Source organism: Falco naumanni, chromosome 6, assembly GCF_017639655.2.
Source record: "Falco naumanni isolate bFalNau1 chromosome 6, bFalNau1.pat, whole genome shotgun sequence".
NCBI lineage: Eukaryota > Metazoa > Chordata > Aves > Falconiformes > Falconidae > Falco > Falco naumanni.
Genome location: NC_054059.1, coordinates 91651757 through 91664822, shown reverse-complemented (window position 1 = coordinate 91664822; position 13066 = coordinate 91651757). Strand labels below are relative to the sequence as shown.

The window sequence follows — 13066 nt, the reverse complement described above, 5'->3', positions numbered from 1 at the left end:
GCTCACCACCTGCTGACCAATGCCCAGCCAGTCCCCGAGCTGCGATCCCATACGCTCTGGGTAACTCACCCCAGTTTACGTACTAAGCATGACGTCCTATGGTACAGAATGTCCCTTGCCAGTTGGGGTCAAATGTCCTGGCTGTGCCCCCTCCCAATTTCCCCTGCTCCTCCAGCTCTCTCACCGGCAGGGCCTGAGAAACTGAAAAGTCCTTGACTTAGCATAAACACTACCCAGCAACAACTAAAACCAACATTGTTCTCACACCAAATCCAAACCACAGCAGTGCACCAGCTACTAGGAGGAAAACTAACTCTGTCCCAGCTGAAACTGGGACAGGGGAAAGACATCCCTGCTGCACTGCTGCTTTTTGACACTCTTAAGAGTCATCCCTAAAAGTATGAGGCATAGCTCTTCTCCCTAGACGTCAGGACTGACTGCAACAGGAGTACACCAGTATGGGACTTGTGTACATGGGCCTTCCACATCTGGAGCTCACTGGGCCCACTACATTTAGATTTCCCTTCAGATGCTTTCTTTGGGGCAGCTTAGGACCACAACCAGCCTGCCCTGGGACTAACACAAACCACAGCTCTTCCGTGACCCAAGGCAGCCTGGGCAATTCCAGAAGACACTTGCCTGCCTCCATGCGTGTTCCCACCATACTCAAGCAGGTGCTCTGTGGCCCGGTCAGAACACCCTTCCCTTTCCAGCAGCTCCAGTCCCACAAGCGAAAGGCATGGGCTGGCCCCAGGCATGCTCCACGCAGCACTGGCAGACGCAGCACCTCACCCTTCCATGTGGCATGCAAAGATCCAGAGGAGTGGGATGAGGTCTCCAGCTGTGGCAAATTGCACTGGCATCACCCAGCTGGAGACTGGTGGAGCCTGCCAACGTGTGCCAGCCAAGGAGCCAGCGCTCCTGCTCCAGGCAGCGGCCAGGATTTGGGGCTGTAGGGCACAAAGTGCCATTTCAGATCTCAGCAGCACCAGGATGGATGCGTTGTGAGCGCAGCTGAAAATAATGAGGCATCCAGTCCCAGCAAGGTATTTTCCATGGCTGTGGTGTGCCACAGGCTACAGCTGGGGCTTATGATCCTTGGAGGCAGAGCAATCAAATGTCACAGTGAGTCCCCCACCATCACCAGAAGAACTCTTCAAGCAAGAGCATGGGCTGTCCTGTCACAAAAATGTTTGCCGTCCAAATACAGTTTCATTTAATTTGTTTGACCTTTCTGAGTGGTGCCCAGCCTGATTCTCTGCAGCACACGGCTCAGCTGTCCTACCATCACCACGTCTAAGGAATAGGAGGAAAAAGAGAAAGTGGGAGAAGTTGCCCCAAAGCTTGGGGAAGCAAACGATGCCTGATACCCATTTGAACTGAGCTATTTCTGAAAGCAGTGGGGGGCACATCTCTCAGCTCCGTCTGTCTCTCTTACTGGGTGTTTTTAAAAGAACAAAGGAAGTACAGGCAGCTGCCATGGATAGAAAGCAGGATTTAAGGGGAAAAATAACCCTGCTTGCCTCATTCATAACTATTTCTACCCAAGCACAACTTGGCAAGGACATAACATGGAAACAACTATAACCCGTTTTCCCTCTAATGAGATAAAAATTAAGACTGAGAGGCAAGAGCAGGCGGGTGATGAGGTTATCGGTGCTCCCCAGCAGGATGTCTGTTAGTCTTTCCAGACAGAGTTCGAAATCCCTGGCATTTCCTTCCGTAGCTCATTCAGAGCTGCTGCTACTCTCAGACTTGTCACAGAGCCCAGTCCCCTTGGACCGGCTGTCAGAGCATCTGTGGCAGCCCTGTCCAGCTAATCTACGCCTGCCACTTGTCTCTTCACTTCTACAGCAGAAAGCAGCACAGCACAGCCCCAAAACCTCAGTCACAAGCCAGGAAAAAATCACAGCAGCCTGGATCTGATTCTGGCAGGTTTGAGACTGTTTTACTTGTGAGAGCAAAAGTCATAAAATTGAAGCCAAGGGCATGGATGCAGAGCTCAGGGTGGCTGGAGGGACAAATGCACTGACAGACACTATGCCGTTTTGCAGGCATCCTTGCTGCATCTGCCAGACCCCAACCCCCTCAGCATCTCTGCTCTGATAACCACACATTGAAATGAGGCCATGCCCAGCTCCCCATCCTCAAGCACCTTCTCAGCGGAAAGGAGGGTCCCACATACCAACACCCTTGGCAAGGCAGGCAGGGGTGGTGAGCCGACGGTGCATCTTTGTGCCCAAATTGCCCCCTCATCCCACTCTTTTTGTTTCACCCATCAGTCACTGGCAGCAGGAGCATGGTGGGAAAAGCCATGTGTCGTTCACCAGAACAGAGCTCAAGAGGTGCCCGGACCTAGGACCCACACGCAGCAGAGCCAGGCTCAAGGGGTGGCACATCTAGGGAGAAAGGTTCCCACAGCTGTCTGGCACTTGTTCTCTGTACAGAGAGGGTGGAGGGCATGGACGGGGATGGAGGCAAGTATCCACAATGCTCCTTCGTGTTGGAAAACCATATGCAAGATGGGAGTAGAAGCAGGGCTGGCAACACTTGTGTAACAGGAGAGGGGATGCACACTTTAACCCATGGGGGCATGCACAATGCTCCAAAAAGTCACAAAATAAGGGGAAGCAGTCCTGCAGGTGAGAGGAAGATGCTGCGCAGCCAGGGTGCATTGGACGGGTGTGCACAGATGCTGTGCCAGCGCTGCAGGGGCTGGCAGGTGCATGGCATGGTGCCCGTGTGGGGCCATCCCTAACGCACGGCTACCATGCTTCACTGGGAAGGCCCGGTACCCCACAAGAGCTGGCAAGGGCCCCAGGCGCTGCGAGAGGAGCTGGCACCGGAGGCTGTGGGCAGCTGGGCAGTGCTGAGATACCAGTTTTGTGCACTGGGGCAGGGAGCGCCAAGTTCCCACGGGGAAACACCCTGTCCCAAGCTAGAGACCAGGGGTCGGGCACCAGGGTATGGGGGAGGTGGTCCCCGGTGCGCAGGGACAGCGTGGGGGGACTCTTGGGCTCCAGGTGCTGCAGAGGCCCCTAGCTGCATGCACAGGGGCTGGTGAGTTTGTGAGTCCTCGGTGGCATGGGCGGGCTCCAGGGGCTCCGGGGCTCCCGCGCCAAGGGGCTGGCTCTGCGGGGGGCCGGCTGTGTGCTCGCGCGCTGTTTTGCGGGGTGAGCCGGTGGACGTGCCCGGGACCGGGTCTTTGGGTCCCCGGCTGCACCCACAGGATCTAGACCCCGGGGTCCCCGAGTCGGCGGCGCCGCTCACCGCCGCGGACGAGGCCGTCGGGGCGGGAGCCAGCGCCCCGGTCCGGTCCGCCGCAGCCCGGCGTGCGTGGCGAAGACCGGCCGGGCGCAGCCCGGCGGCGGCGACTGGGGGCGAGGAGCGGCAGAGACGGCCGTCGCGAACTCTCGCAAACGCTGCCGGTGCCGCCGCGGGTCTGTCTCGTACCGGTGGTCGGTGCCGAGCTCCGCCGCCGGCAGCCACAGCGCCCACTGGCTCAGCCACGGCCCCGCGGCACGGCCCGCCGGGGGGCGGGCCACGAGCGCCGGGGACTGGCACGGAGGGCGGGGCGGGGCCGGACGGGGCGGGGCGGGGCGGGGCGCGCAGGCGGCAGGCGCACGGGCAGGCAGGGCCGCCCGCCTGCTGCCGGCTCGCGCAGGCGCACAGCCTGAGGCGGGGAGAGGGGCGGGGCGGCGCGGCGCCATTTGCGCCTGCGCGGTGCGAGGCGCGGCGCCATGTTGCCGGAGCGGGCCGGGGGGAGGCGGTGATCGCTCCGGTGTCGGGTTCCTTTCTCCTCTCCTCCCCCGGCTCGGGGGGTCGCGGCCGAGCGGGGCTTTCCCCGGCACCATGAGCGGTGGCGGGCGGGTGTGCGACCTGTCCCGGCGCAACCCCCAGGAGGACTTCGAGCTCATCCAGCGCATCGGCAGCGGCACCTACGGTGACGTCTACAAGGTAGACGCAACACCGCGCTCCGGCGGGGGGGTGTTCTCTCTTCGCCCCTCCCGCGTTGTTCGTGGGTTCTGTTGCTAAGCAACCGGGTCGGCCCTTCTCTCCAAAATCTGAGGGGGCTTCCATTGCCAAGCGACGTGCCCCGCCCCCCCACCCCCCCCCGGCCCGGAGGGGGCTCCCGCCGTTGCGGGCGCGGAAGGCCGACCGCAGTCCCGCCTCTAGCGGGGGCGGCCCTGCCGCGCCGGCCCCCAGCCCTGGTGCGGGTGGGTGGGCGCCTGGCTTGGCCCAGCCGGGCTCCCCTCCAGAGGGGCCCCGCGCCTCTCCCAGCCGCCGGCCTGGCCGCCTCTGTGGCTCGGCCGGCCCGTGCGAGGGGGCGACCCCCGGGGGCCGCTTCGGCGCTTGGGGGCGGCCGGGCCCCGCTGCTGGTGCGGGCCCGCGGTGCGGCACCGCAGCGCTCTCACGGCGCCCCGCGGCCGCGGAGCCGCCCCGTGAGCCCGTCCCTGCCGCTGCTGGGTGCCGGCTCGGGTGTCGGCGTCACGGGCGGAGCCGGCGGGTCGGCTCCCCTCCCGACCGAGCCGGGAGCCGCGGGGGTGCGGGAAGTGCACGCTTGGTAGTTTGCAGCCCAGATGTCACTTGAAGTAGCGTGCCTGAAGGCGAGCAGGGCTGTGCGTCCCGACTCTTGCTCCCGTCGCTGTCCTGGGTGGAAACATCAGTGTTTTGTGCTTATGCCTCTGTGTAAGGTGAGGAGGGTAGACCAGTCGGAGGGTAAACTGGGGAGTCAGGAGAGGGGCTGTTAGCATCACAGTCTTTCCCAAACATCCTGCCCAAACCTGCAGGAAAAGCAAAGCTGAAGGAATAGCTGCTGAGCATAAGTTTGGTTTTTTGGGCTTTATAGCGCACTGTGGCATTTTTCTCTGCTCTGCCACATATGTTATTTTTTTATCCAGCTGAACTCTTGCCCGACAGGTGCAGCGGCCCGTCCCTTAGGTAGGGTGACCCTGGTTCTTGCCCGCTCCTGTTTGAGGGCAGAGCAGGTTGGAGAGCTGAAGTTTGTCACGTGTGGCCTTTTGGAAGCATTGATTTAACTGTGCGCTTTCCAAGTGTCTTCTGTTTTTGCTATCGCAGGGTGGGCGTGTGTGTTCAAGAAAACTTGTATTGGTAGGCAGACTGTAGGGAAACACGTAGAGCCATTCCACAACTTGAGGTGTGCGCAACTGGCCCTGATGCTGCCTTTGACTGTAAGTGAATGTGCCTAGAATGAAGGCTTGTTTGGGCTGGGGCAATTTTGGTTTAATCTCAGTTTGCTTGTATGTTATGAAAGTTTCAGGACCTAAATCCTCTTGTTACTGCGCTCTTTGTGTGCTCGCTTCTTGCTTTATTGTTTAATTGAAAGGGTTTCTTGTGTTGTTTTCCCCACCTTGCAAGCTTCCTTTGGGTGTTTGTGTACTATGCCAATGTCTTAATTATCCAAGACTACTTGCCTTATGCTCTGTTCTTTCATTTTTCTGCAAAAAATGTTCTCTTAATGTGTTCAGCTCTGTTTCTGTTGCAGTTTTTAACTAGCATATTGACTCTGATACCTTATTGATCAGATTTTTTCAGTGCTGTGTACATAATTTTGGTGAACATGAATTATCCAAGTCACCTATGTTTACTGTTTAATTTTAAGAACGTTACCTCCAACCATGGAGTGAATATTTACATTTGCAGTACCACTGTGCATCTGAAACCTGTTAAGTGTCACTGGATTTGTCAAGGTGTTCTTGATGATTATTGTACTTCCATTGCAGTAGCCTTCAGTTTGGTGTTCTGTGAGTGGCCCGTGCTGCTTGTGGCTTTTCTTTGTTTGAGGCACAGAAATTCTGTCCTCCCTCAGAGTGGATTTGTTTATGTTTATAATCTGCCTGTGACAGCTGAGATAGAAAGTGGTATATCCGGGATAGCCTAGGCTGGTGCTATAATTATTTCTAATAGATGAGAGAGAGGGAGAGAGGTAAGTGCTTTCTGGTTAGGTTGTAGACGGTGTAGGGAAAATGAGATGTGCTTTTCTCCTGGATGGATTATTGCCTGTTTCATTTTGAGGCAATCTTCAAAGGCATCTTCAAAATGAAGAATGGAAGTAGCCCAAAAATAATAATGAGAGCTGGTTACTTCCTCTTTGTTGCATTAAAAGCAATATATAGTCCTAAAGTGTCAACCACGCTTGAGCTTACTAGGGCTTTATCTTAAGTTTGTGAGGGGTTTCATAAAGCCTTTTTCATTTGCTTCATCCCGTTATCTGTAGGTGAACTTTGTGGTTGATGAAATAATTGTCTGAATTTGAGATTAGCTGTGTGATGATGGCACTCATCAGTAGTGAGATTTCAGCAAGAGTGGACCCAAGAACTGGCCGTACGTGGGCAGCTTCAAACTATTCTTTGTAAATTGTGGGGCTTCCCCCTTAGCAGGGAGAGCCAGGTAGGGAGGTGTTTCTACTGGTAGGTGGGGATTATTGCCTTAAAAAGATGACAGTCTTGTTATGTTGACATTCTTGCTAAATGCTGATGTTTCTGTAACCTGCTTTCCTGGCAAATTGTTGAGGAGCTGAAAGCAGAGCAGACTGGCATCTACTTCCTTGCTCTGTTCCAGTTGAACTGAGCTACAGCAGGGCATGGGTTAAATGTTTGACATTAGGGAGGCGAGGGGGGCGGGTGGGGTGTGTGGAAGACACGGTATCTGTACTCTCAAGGTTTTACAATTTTAAGAGCCCGTGGTGCGGACTGAACTATGGAGACTTGGAGGGAATGAGGTTATGGATCAGACTGATAAGAGTCCTGCTGCTTGGTTGGTACCTGGAAACGCACTAGTGCACCACAAGTACAGCTTTTGGGCTTAAAGCAGTATTTTTATAATTATCTGCCCTCCCACTCAAGTTCAGTTTTCAAAGAGGCCTTGGAGCAGACAATGATGAACGCATCACAAGAAGGGTAATGGGGTAACTTGTTCATGCCATTTGCTCTTTATCAAATATGCACGGTCAATAATAATGTCTCTTCTAACTAGCACCAGTCCAAGGCTGTTGTAGGAGATGAAGCTTCATCTGGATTCTTAGTTCTTAATGTAACCTGGGGATATAATCGCTGGACATAACACAGGTTTCAGTGAGGGTCTGAGAGAGAGGTGATTGTTAAAATTTTTTTTCAGTGTAGCTGTGTTGCTATGATAGATAGCTAAAATGTATTACAAAGCTCTTGTGAGAAAATCTTATTTCCTTGTCCAGAGATGTCTCCTCTCAAGACTGCTAACATTAATGGTGAAATCGAGTTACTGCGTTGTTGGATGGTTGATGATGTATCTATAACAAAGCACAGACAAATGATCTGCTAATAGTGGTTTTTTGGTATTGAGTATTCTTGAGTGTTGCATATCACATTTTCATTTGCATGGTTTTGTTTTCTGTGTCTCAGTAAATGTACTTGACAAGTAAATTAGCTTCCTCTAGTGTCTTGTTTAGAGGCTGATAGCAAAATTGTTTTTCTGTTTGCAGTTACTTGCCAGGAAAGTTCTTGAATGTCACCTTCTGTTTCTGTCAAATTTTCCCATCCAAAATTAGACCTGCTAGAAAGGGTAGAAACTAGTTCTGCTGTTGTACAAATAATTTCTGTCCTTTGTGTTTGTGTTTCACTGCTGCAAATAATTTGTGTAAAGTGGCCAGCAAAGTGTGAAAGAGGAGTTAAGTTTTTTTTTCAGTTGTGAAAAAGAGACAATGCCCTGTCCTGCTCAGTTTCAGGAAATATTCCTAGAGTTAAATGAGTGGTTGCCTAATTTAGTTTGCTCTATTTATTCCATCTCCCATTTAGAAATACTTCTGCCTCTTAGTATGAAATTGCCGTTCTCATCATCCCTAGTCCCAGGCCCTCTAATTTGTTTGCCTTCGTTTCAAATCTTTTTGCTTAACATCACCTTTATTAGAGCATTACTTTCTAAAACTGTAGCTCTGTCGCATTTTAGTTACCACGCCTCCTACCAGAATGTGGAACCTAATTATTTTTAGCATAATTCTCAGTAGTTCAATTCCTGTTAATTACAGCCGTGGCTGTGGGGTGGGCTGGACTGGTGTGACAGCTCACTGTTCCCGAGAGGGGCGATCCCCTGCCCTGCTCCCGGCTGTCTGGCCCCTTGCCTTGCGTTGGCTCTGATGCTCAGCACGGTGCCTGGGCCAGCATGGTTAGCTAACCCGGCAGAAAACTAACCAAGAAAAGGGAGGCAGGTGGGTTTCTGCTGGCTTGGAGAGTTGAATTGGCTCTGGGGCAGTCGTGTGGGTTTGGGAGAGGCTGAAGGGGAAGCCCGCAGGGATGGAAGCAAGGGGTCGGGCAGCCGTTCGGGTGCGTTTTCCTGAAGAGCGGAGCTAATCCAGTTCAGGAAGCCTGACTGTGCCCTGGGATCGGTTATCCCGTGAAGCAACAACTTGTTTAGAAATCGCTCATCGGCATTTTGTTCAACAGTTCACATAGGAAGTAGTCAAAACCAGAAGCACTCTATTGTTACTCTCTTAGACTGCTTTTTGGCCTAGTTTTTTGTTGCAACATTGTTTATTTTATTACCAGTTTCCATTTGAAGGACAAATAGAAATTTGGCAGGAGATTTACCTCCTTGGACCTTGGATTTTATGTTTGTACTAGTTCAGCTGCACAGACCTGTCTTCCTTATGACTGTACTGTTGTGGCATTTATTAGGGGCAGTGCTAAATACTCGCCTTCTTCCTCCTTTTCTTTCCCCTCCTTTTCAGATACCGTGCACATCTCTTGCTTGGCTGGTGTTTCCCAGTAGAGCCCATCCGAGCACTGTCCTACTCCGTTGCTTTTTCCTTCTCTATTTCAGAGTAATAGTGTCTTTCCAGTTGTGAGGCATTTTGGTTAATGATTTTTTTAATAATGAAATAATATCAAAACTTGTATTTTTCTAGTTTTCATTTCCAGCGGGTGGCAGTTTTTTATATACCAATTTGATTTGCTACCCTACTGTTGTCACAGAGACACTAGTAATTCTTTCCTGTTTAATTAGGTGGTGCTTCTCCAGCTTGACTGAGCGGTTGGTGCATTTTTTTTAAACTCCTCCCCAGATATGGCAGTCTAGATCTCTGAAGAGTCTCATTCTTTTAGCCGCTGGTGGAATGAGGATCCTTACATGGTTTTCCAGAGCAGACACTGTATAAATGCTGTGCACATTTAGTAAAGTGATCGCATGGAGACACAGGCATTGTGGGCCATTCCTTGCTTCCGCAAAACCTGTGTAATGCATTCACACTGACATAGTGAAATCTGCATTTGACGGAATTAGTTGCAGGCTCCTGCTCATGGAAACAGGGGTGGGAGGAAGAACTCGGCTGTTGCTGTTAACATCAGCAGCGCAAAGGCTGGGAGTTAGAGCACTTAAGGTGCAAGTGGCAGCAAAAAACAAAGATGTGTCTTCTTACATGAGCCTCTTTGACATTTTTGGTTGCATTTGCTGACTTAGAAATACTTGTTCAAAATTGTTCTTCAGCCAACAATTCCTTATTAATGCACCCATCTCAAAGCCCGTAAGTAACGGGCGACTTTAGTGTGATTATGCTGAATGAACATGTAAGGCGGTGCCCTCAACATTCTAAGCTCTTGTGTGGTACATATACAAGCACCCCCAAATTAAGAGTCGGAGCCAGCTCCAACACGTGTTGAAAAGCACGCAGTGCTTCAGTCTTTCTCAGTCTGTCATTCATGTGAGCTTAGGCAAGAAATTGTTTCACAGCCAGTGATTTCAAAGGTATTTGATGAGATCTCGTAACACCTGTCGGGGTACCTAATCTTCATCCTTTGCAAGGAACCCTTGTGTCACTACAGTCAATCTCTTTTTTTCTAATATGTATATATATACATACACACAGTCAGATTAACAAAGGCAATTCATAGTCTTACTGGTGACACCACCTTCAACACTAATAACCCAAATGGAGTAAGATGCAAAGTGGTAACTTACTCAGACTGTCAACTTCAAGTCATGTTATCTTAAGTAACAAGGTATGCCCTTAAGCAGTTGGTAACCTGCTGTTCCTGAAGGCGTTGGTGAGTGAAGGCATTAAATCAGATTTTGCTCGTCCTTTCTAGCTTTCATGAGTCCAGGCAGATACTGGTCCAGAGAATGACTAGCTGGCCAAAGAGTCCCACTACTGCTGGTGTTGAAGAAAGGAAGCAATGGTGATGCCTAAGCTGAAGGAGAAAACACACGACACTTGTTCTTTCCTTCCCACAATTTTGAACAATTCTTTTGAGAACATGATGTTGAAGAAGAAATCCCTTTGTGATGGGAGAGGGCCGAATCAGGCACAAGGTACGGAGAGCATGGATTAGGCTAGGCTGCCTGCTGCTCGGACTCCTTTCCTTTGGCTGGGATTTTGCATGTCCTTCTCCGGATGCATCTATAGATTTGTCAGTCTACTGTTGATAGATTTTTGGCATCACCATCACATAAGTCTTTGTGTTGAGTACCCTCATATGTTTTCATCAGTTTTGTTCCGAAATTTTCACTAGCTCCTACCTACCCTCTATCTTGCTTTGGTTGCCATAGCACTCTGCAGAGCGTAGTGACCATAGTCAGAGAAACAAATTCCTGACAGCTGGACATGGTATTGTTAAAAATAAATACAACAATAAAAAAATTACCAAACACTTTTTGTTAGACTAGCGATGTCCCTGAAGCCTGTGAAATTTTTCCAACTTGGCTTGTACATGCCATCTGCATGCAGGGTGCTTAACTTCAGGATCTCCTCACTTGTATCTACTACAAGTTGCATCTCATTGATTGCCTTACTAGTACAAGTTGCCGTAAAACAGATCTTTAGATATTAACAGGACTCCCTGATGATCTCAGGTCTTCATTAAAGCTTCAGTAATTTTTCTTGTTAATCTTAAAAATTAACAGTTAAAAAATGCTGACCTTCATCAACATCTTGCCTCTGTGTAGTTTCTTGCTGTGAAAAGAATGTGTTGGGAAAAGAATAAGGAATAAAAATCCTAGCTCATGCTTCAGTGGTGCCACTTTCTGATGTGTTGCCTTTGTACAGATAAAAGGAACTCTTATGTTTGCTGTTCTTAATGTCTTTGCATCTTTTTTCCACCATACAGTGATGAGTGGAGACATTGCTGCTCTCGGTGAGGTGGGCAAATAATGACTTACAGGGAAGGCTGCCGGAGAAAATTTATTTTTTTAACTGTGTGTCAGTTTCCACAGTCTATCAAGTTTGGACTACTCCTTGATTATTTTTTTTTTTGGTAGGATTCCCACTGGTCTCAGGATCTATCCATACCCGTGTGCCTGCACGTTGTTTGCAAATGCCAGTACTCCCAGCATTGCAGAAGAGCATTGCCACACCAATGAGCAGTGAGAGGTTTGAGATTGGCTGTGCTAGGAATGGCCTGGGTAGATTTCTAAACATGGGAATACACGCTGCATTTATTTTCAGACTGTATTACTGGCTATTTTTTATAGTCTTAGGGGTTTTTCCCCCTCCACCTTACAGTATTTGGTGAGTCTCACGGCCAGTCAATGAAAGGTGTGAGCCCTTGAGCTCCTAAAGTGACTTAAATGAGATCATTAGCAGGCAGGCTAATTAAAATGCGGGCACCTGTCTGCATCTTTAAGTTCTGTAATTCTGGCCTTTTTTTGATTTGAAAGCGGATGAGGGGAAAAAGCAAAAGCAGGACTGGTCTCGCCTTCTGTGCCATGTGCAGGAGCAGAGTGGGCATAGCATTCAGTGCAGTGGTGGTCCAGCACAGTGCAGCTCTGGGTACCAAGACTCCCCAGGGGAGAGGAGAAGCTGTAGCTGAGCATCCTTCAGGAGCTGCTGCTTTGCTGCCCTCTCCCCATAGCTGGGTGCAGGGACACGGAAGTATCTTGAAAGCAAATGACTCCTTGGCTTTCAGTTAGTAGCCAAACACAACAGTTCTAGAAGAGAAATCATTATTATTAAGCAGCATCATAAGTCATAATTAATGGCTTTTTAGAAATCCAGCTTCCTGGTTGCTCAGTAGAACATAGGCTTTAGCATGACAGAGCCCTGTACAAAATGCAGTTAAGCTGCTGAGGTTGGCCACAGAGCTTTCTAACACCTTTGTTGCTGGCTGGGTGTTTGGCACCTTCGCAGCAGAGGGAGGGAGGATGCTGTTGCTGGTGGAGAGTAAGGACCAAGGGGCATGCAGTGAAATGAGCAGGAAGCATTGCATTATTGTTGCGGGAGTCTTGGAGGCAGTCGCATGCACTGCAGGGTGCAGCCCTTGGTGCTCCCTGGGCCTTGCTTGTCTGCTGTGAGATCCGTGTGTGTTAGAGCTGCTTTGCAGTCCGTCTCTCGGTGGACGGTTTGTTTATGGATTTTAACATGGAAGTACAGCATGGTGGAGGACTTGCATAATTTAGGACTGTTGTGTGGCCCGGAAGTTTAAAGCTTCAGATCTTAGTACAAATTAGCTGCCTAGTGGAGGGGTGTGTTTTTTTTGAGATGGCTTGCTTTGTTGCTAGAAAATAAATCCAGGATGAGAAATTTTGTTGGAACAGTGCTTCCTACGAACATGTGCTGGAGAAGAGAATGTTAGCTACAGAATTCTTACTGTTTGGTTCACTGTTATAAGCACAGACATGGATTTTTATAAGTAAGTGTTTTAGGTGTAACAGAACTTGATAAAGATGCTTATCTAATGAAAATATATGCTGTAAACGCAATAAAAAATAAATGCATGGTATATTTGGGAAAAAAATAACCTTGCATGAGATGTAAATATACAAGATGTTTTAATTTATTGGTTCCTCCTGAGGTTATTTTTGCTTTAAAAAAACCCCAAACCACAAGTGGTTTCACTGTTCAGGACCCTTATGTACCTCAGTTGTTTTCTGACTCTGTGGTGTCATAGGATGTAGAGTTGAGAATGCAGAGCTGGTTGCTGTGCTATGCTCTCTAAATATTTTTTTATTATTTTTTTTTTTCCCTCCTAGGCTCGAAATGTCAACACGGGTGAGCTAGCAGCAATTAAAGTAATAAAACTAGAACCAGGTAAGTGTTTAACTGAAATAGGCCACAGAAACTTAAGTATTTTCACGCTTAAAA

General features: G+C 49.7%; 1 protein-coding gene across 9 annotated transcripts in view; it reads left to right on the top strand.

Annotated features, from left to right (window-relative positions):
- The first annotated feature begins 3724 nt into the window (after positions 1-3724).
- Positions 3725-13066, top strand: part of MAP4K3 (mitogen-activated protein kinase kinase kinase kinase 3) — an 84393-nt gene continuing 75051 nt past the window's right edge. For 6 of the 9 annotated variants that reach the window (XM_040597212.1, XM_040597210.1, XM_040597209.1 and 3 more), the window contains exons 1-2: positions 3725-3957; positions 12955-13012. In XM_040597212.1, coding sequence (XP_040453146.1) covers positions 3853-3957; positions 12955-13012 — 163 coding nt within the window. In that variant the 5' untranslated portion in view covers positions 3725-3852. Of the gene's footprint in view, positions 3958-4921; positions 4942-5162; positions 5193-12954; positions 13013-13066 lie in introns of those variants that run through there. The other 3 variants (XM_040597213.1, XM_040597215.1, XM_040597211.1) reach the window with 3 other exon arrangements.